Source organism: Morone saxatilis, unplaced genomic scaffold (assembly GCF_004916995.1).
Source record: "Morone saxatilis isolate NCDOM2014 unplaced genomic scaffold, NCSU_SB_2.0 Contig1, whole genome shotgun sequence".
Classification (NCBI taxonomy): domain Eukaryota; kingdom Metazoa; phylum Chordata; class Actinopteri; family Moronidae; genus Morone; species Morone saxatilis.
This window is the reverse complement of record NW_023339651.1, coordinates 20,256,328-20,262,146: the sequence shown is the minus strand read 5'-3', so window position 1 is coordinate 20,262,146 and position 5,819 is coordinate 20,256,328. Positions and strand designations below refer to the sequence as shown.

Sequence of the window (5,819 nt, the reverse complement as noted above, 5' to 3'; positions counted from 1 at the left end):
CAGACAGACAGACAGACAGATACTGAAAACTGACACCTCTCCACTCCATATTGTGCTCTGTGGGACTTCAACCGGCGACACTCCGGTTCCCAAGACACTGAGCTACTGCCGCTCCAATAAATATCTGATCATATATTTAATGTATCTCGACAAAGAAACACTGTCATTGTTTGCCAGCACCTATTCTGTTACTACAACTGTAGAGAGGGGGTTTTAAAGTTTGAATTAATCTGTTCCTTCCTATTCTTCCAGGCACTGCTACTCTCAGTACCTCACAGCTCAGGTGATCGACAGCGATGGACGACAAATCAGAAGCACCAAGTCCTCTTTCTCCCACTTCTTGCGCTCTCTTGAATGGGTGCCAGCATATCGCCCACTGGAAGGAGAGCAGCGAGAGAGAAAGTACCTCTGTCCAAATTCAGTCTACCTGACCTCACCTGAGATCACAGACCTGCTGGGCACTCATGTGTGTTATGTGGACATAGACCCCAGCGAGTTTAGCCGAGCTCTAGGTAAAGATGTATCTACTGTGGTGTAGATGTCTGTTGTTATTTGTTTTTCCTATAATTGCTGCAGGTTATTTTGAGCCAGTTACATAACAGACAATCTGTCTGTCGCTGTCTTTTCCCTTCTTTTAGGAATGAGACAAAGCATCTCAGTGGATGTTCTGATTAAGTACCTGAAGCAATGGTGTGTCAAACCACAAGCAGATAACCAGGAGCAAGGACTACCTGAAGATGAGTTGGAGGGGGCGAATTTCACCTCCACAGTCCAGCACATCCACAAAGTCTACACCTATCTGCATATGAACAGTTCCACGAGCAGCCTGAAGGAGCTGTTCCAGCATAACCCTGCTGTATTCATAGAGTACAAAAGGTACATCCCCAGCCATATCAGCGTACTTTTTCAGGTAAATGTCTGAATTTAGTGGCCTAAAGCCACAAATCAAACTGTGCCCTACCCCCTCAGGCATAATGATGGCTGGTGTTCGGGGCGTTTCTACCACCTGAAGGAGGTGTGCTGGAGTGACACAACAATGATGTTCTACCGCTACAAAATGCTGACTGACAAACCGGACAGCCCTGTCCAGGAGCCTAAAGTCCTGGCTCCCTTCTACAAGGACCTGGATGGGATGCATGCCTTCTTCAGAGTACGCTGCTCTTTTACTGTTGTCCTGTCTCAGTGTGCATGTAATTTCCCTAAATGTATGAAATGTTTCTTACACTCATTAAGCTAGTTACTGTTGCTATGCTGTTACTATAATTAATATTATTTTAAAACTATGGCACCTTGTTTTCACACAAAGATAGACAAAGGGAGGCAACTCTCGCTTTTCTTGCAAATGTTATCTGTTGCTGCTTAGCTTATAATCAGATTTCCAAACAGCATGTTTTCACTTTTACAGTCACAAAAGAAAAGGCTTTTGCAATGTGGACTAACTGATCGGTGTGGCAGATATAACCTCATCCGGGGTTGCTGAACTGTAAACTTCCCCAAACACACCTCACAAACTAGTGTAATTAGTTACTGATGTGCTCCTCGGCCTTGGAAGTAATGCTACTGTAGGTAGTAAGCTAGTTAGTGCGACATGCTAAGCTTAGAGCAGATAAACAACCCGTCCTTTACACTTTCACTCCTGAGTTTATGGTGACTCCGGATGATAATGCAGGTTTTGGGAGTTGAAGTGGATTTTACTATGAAGGCACTTTGTTGGGTCTGCTGTATTAATAATTATTTGTTTTATGATCAAACTCAACCATTACTAATGTACACTATGCCTGTGTCTGTGATTACATATCTTACGTTCTAGCTGCTGAACGTGGATTCCAGTCCCAATATGAATCAGTATGTCGGTTTGCTGGAACTGATCTGTTCATCGTCTCCCATACCAACTGCTGTAGTGCTACAGGATGTCTCAGTGCTCTATGCCAGACTTGGTAAGGACATTTAGATTGCCAGTGTTCGCATTCAGTCAGTCACACATTTCCTTACTCTTGTCTCTCTATGTCCATCTGTCTACACCTCATTATCTGCTCAACAACTGTTGTTGCCTCTTGTCTAGCTCGACTTGTTACATCCTCCCTCTGTTCCCTGACTTTAGATATAATATAATGTAATATCTCTCAACCTTCAACAGCTCAAAAGTGTACAATACTGGCATCTGGTGAACAGGACAACCTCACTCAGCCCAATCTTAATCCTGGTTACTGCTCCACTTTAAAGGGTGAGTATTGCATACACATTCATTACCTCTTTAATCTGTGTGTCTGTCTGAGTCCCCATTGGCCCGACTGTTTACTGCAAAGTATTTGCTGCAAACAAGCATCGTCCACCACCTGTCAGTCCGCACATGTTTTTAAAAGCAGCTGGGAGGAATTAGTTGCTGCAGTCTGGAATGACTTTACACTGGAGACTGTGTTTGGAGTGTGTGACAGCAGCAGAGTGAACTACAGTACTAATGTAATCAGGGACTCATCTGAAGTGTTTGAATTCTGACAGATAGTCTGTTCCCAAGCAGCAAACATTTGTTTTTTTGTTTTTTGTGATTTCTGGATGACCAGGCTCTTTCAGTGGGGACAAAAGAAAGTGTGTGTGACTTAAACTTTCTAAAGGGATATCTGCAATGTCTACCACAATTAAACCTCATGGTGGTCATGGGAAAAAAGGCTTCTTCTTACATCTGTGGGCACATTGCAAACACGCACTGCTAATAGCTAATACCATAAAAACTTTTCTGCATTTGTATTTATCACAGTCGCTGTAACATCCAACATCACAGCCCTCAGTTTACATTTACAACACTTCTATCCAGCGGTTGGGGCTTTAACTACAAAAATGGCTACAATATCTCAAAATAAAATATCGCAATATGATATTTTCTTATACCCCTATAAAGCGCCTCAATGGAAGTTACCTCAAACATATCTTTGGCATTTCTGGACTGCAATTTCTTGCAGCTTCCATGATATTCCACTGATTAATAGTTGGTTGCAGTGATGTGCAAAGAAAGGAATTAATGTACCAGCAAAGGCAGTGAAGAAGAATACTGCTAGCTAGTAAACACACATGTAAACAATGCAAGATTTCAAATATTAACAAATTATAAATAAGAAAATACATTCGATTTTTTTATTAGTGCTAAAGGATACACGCAATGTGTTTTGTGTGTGATATAAAAACTAGACAGGGCACCTTCAGAGATAATGGAGCTGTAGATTGCACACTGAAGGCTTCCAACTGACCCTGACTGTCCTTTTTGCCTTATGCTCAGGTATGGTGTCTGATAAGAAGGTCTTCCCCACCAAGGATAACAGCTGGGTGAGTCTGGCACGCAAACCCATGATTGCTGACAACAAAGAGCTGGAAAAGATCTTTAAAGATTGCAAGCAGATCTGTCTGCTCAACCTTCCGCCAGCAGAGAAGAAGACTGCTGCCTGGAGCAAGACTGGGAACTCTGGTACGCTGCTGCTGCAGTTTCTACATACGGTTGTCATTGTTAGATTTGTAATTACTTTTGACAATACCCATTAGGAATTATAGTAATTATAATTAAAACTGCATAAATGTGACTCATGTTAATAGAGAGGTCCTGACTGTTGTTGGCAGGTCGCACAGTGTCAGGAGAACGAGCTAACGCCGTACCTACCTTCAACGAGAAGGACCGATCTTTGTTTATGGAGATCTGCGGGATCCGTCAGCTGTCCAAGTGTGTCAAGACTGAGCCTCAGACTGAGAGCCTGAGACCCTGTCCACCCATGCAGGCCATGGTGCGCTGCCTGATACCCTACATCCAGAAGTTCCTCTGCCACCACGATGAGCTGTCCGAAGTCTATTCAGAGCTGGTTAACAACAACATTGCAGAGAAAATCAAGAGACTTTACTTCGGACAGGTCAGAAGATCACACCTAGTTGGTTTAGAACATTTAAAAACTGGAGTTAGTTCTTTATTTGGTGGTTTTAATGCAGACACCAATTGGACAGAGACCTTGTTGAGGGAGAATCTTTAAGCCCTTTTCAACAGCAGGAACTTTCTCCTCACTACGTACCTCTCTGTCCCCGTTGCTCTGTCGAGCCAGATTTCCTAATTTGCACTCAGCCTGTCATTCAGTTTTCACTTTGTGTGTAATTAGCACCTGATTTACTAAGGAAGGAGCTCATTAGTGTACGCAGTCAGTGCAGGGATTGCATTCTGCGAAGGAAGAAGAGCTCAGTAGGTGCAGTTCAGCGGTGGATGTGTCTGAGATCACCGAACTCAGGAAAGAAATAATAATGTGACAGTTCTGATTTCCACTCAGCGTTCTTATCAGTACTGTAACTGTCTCTCCCTAAGCAGTCGGACTGGTTTGACTCTGGCTCGTACAAAGTCTTACACATACTCTTAAAAAATACTTTATTATATAACACTCTTTATATGAATACAGCAGTAATTGTTGTAAAGCAGTGATTCCCAATCAGCAGTATGTGTACCCCAGCCCAAAAACAAGAAATTACATTTTCATTTAAAAAATATATCAACATATTGAGTCAGCAGTAACACCTGAAAAGCTGGTGTTGAGTGTGTGAAAACTAGCTAGTTAGTAGTTTCTATAAAGTTAGCAGAAAGTAATGGTTGAAATAGCTAAAAGTAACAGGTAAATTGTTAAAATTATTCAATAACGTATCTAAAAATGGATAATTGGTAAACATAGCTAACGGCAACATAAACCATTTAAATAATTGAAATGGATAAATAGTTTAAAAAGTTAGCTAAAGACACTGATGAACACATTTGGAACATGATTGGTGGTGGTAATGAAGGGGTACAGGACTGTGGGGTCTGAAAGAAAGGTTGGGAACTGTATTCTAGGCTCTGAAGAGCAAAGCACAAACATAATGTGATGTAGAACCTGCTGTATGTCCACTTTAAGTTGTTGTCTGATTGTTTGCAGGTGGGTAAGCTGTACATTCGCTACCAGCTGGATATTGCTGACAGCGAGGTGCTGGAGATACGGGATGTCATTTGTCTGCTGAAGGACGAGAAGGAGCTCTACATCCAGAAAGATCACCTCACAGCCAAGCTGGACATCTGCAGGTGTGTAAATCTTCAGTTCTTATGAATAGCTGTGATTTTGAAGTATTGTTTGGGAAAGGTTGCACACAAGCAATGCCTTGTAATCCTGTGTGTGTGTGCTTCAGGGAGCTGGTGAAACTGTTCTGCACTGAGAGCATCCACAGGAAAGAGCTGATTCATTTCCTGAGTAGCCTGATAACCTCCCTCAATGTAAGTGATAAATGATCCCGTCAAACATTGATCACTAATCCCTCTTTGCTCGCTCGCGGTCGCCCTGTCATTCTCCCTCTCTTCTATTACACTTACACACGTTACCGCCAACACCGCAGAGCTGAGCATAGCTAGAACTAATAGCTCATTTCCCCCGGAGGGAGTCACGTTTACATTACACTGCAACTCGCTCTCATCTCCGTGGAGCAGTGCAGCAGCAGAGGCTCTGTGAAGTCGGAGAGTTAAAAGGTTAACGAGGCTCACGCCAGGCCTCAACTTTGATCCCTCTCCCTCTTGTGTGGGTTTTTCTTTGCATAGCACATTTTTTGAGACACGCAGCAGAACTCGGCTACAATCGATATTGAAATCTGGAGAAGACACAGCCGACTGTTTGAACGTCTATGCCTGGATTTGTAAATAAAATGGAATTTTTGACTGTTTGATTAAAAATGTTAATGATGCGTTTCTGAAGCGTAACACCCCATTTTGATACACTGGAGTCAGAGAGATGCAGATATGAGAGGATTAGACGGGAAATGCGTTCAGATCTGCCTCTCGA

General features: G+C 42.7%; 1 protein-coding gene across 5 annotated transcripts in view; it reads left to right on the top strand.

Annotated features, from left to right (window-relative positions):
* Positions 1-5,819, top strand: part of wu:fj29h11 (protein NO VEIN) — a 41,536-nt gene that overhangs the window by 30,463 nt on the left and 5,254 nt on the right. For all 5 annotated transcript variants that reach the window (XM_035666280.1, XM_035666290.1, XM_035666262.1 and 2 more), the window contains 9 exons: positions 253-512; positions 639-876; positions 970-1,150; positions 1,811-1,937; positions 2,138-2,224; positions 3,272-3,457; positions 3,607-3,890; positions 4,929-5,071; positions 5,176-5,260. In XM_035666280.1, coding sequence (XP_035522173.1) covers positions 253-512; positions 639-876; positions 970-1,150; positions 1,811-1,937; positions 2,138-2,224; positions 3,272-3,457; positions 3,607-3,890; positions 4,929-5,071; positions 5,176-5,260 — 1,591 coding nt within the window. The remainder of the gene's footprint in view (positions 1-252; positions 513-638; positions 877-969; positions 1,151-1,810; positions 1,938-2,137; positions 2,225-3,271; positions 3,458-3,606; positions 3,891-4,928; positions 5,072-5,175; positions 5,261-5,819) is intronic.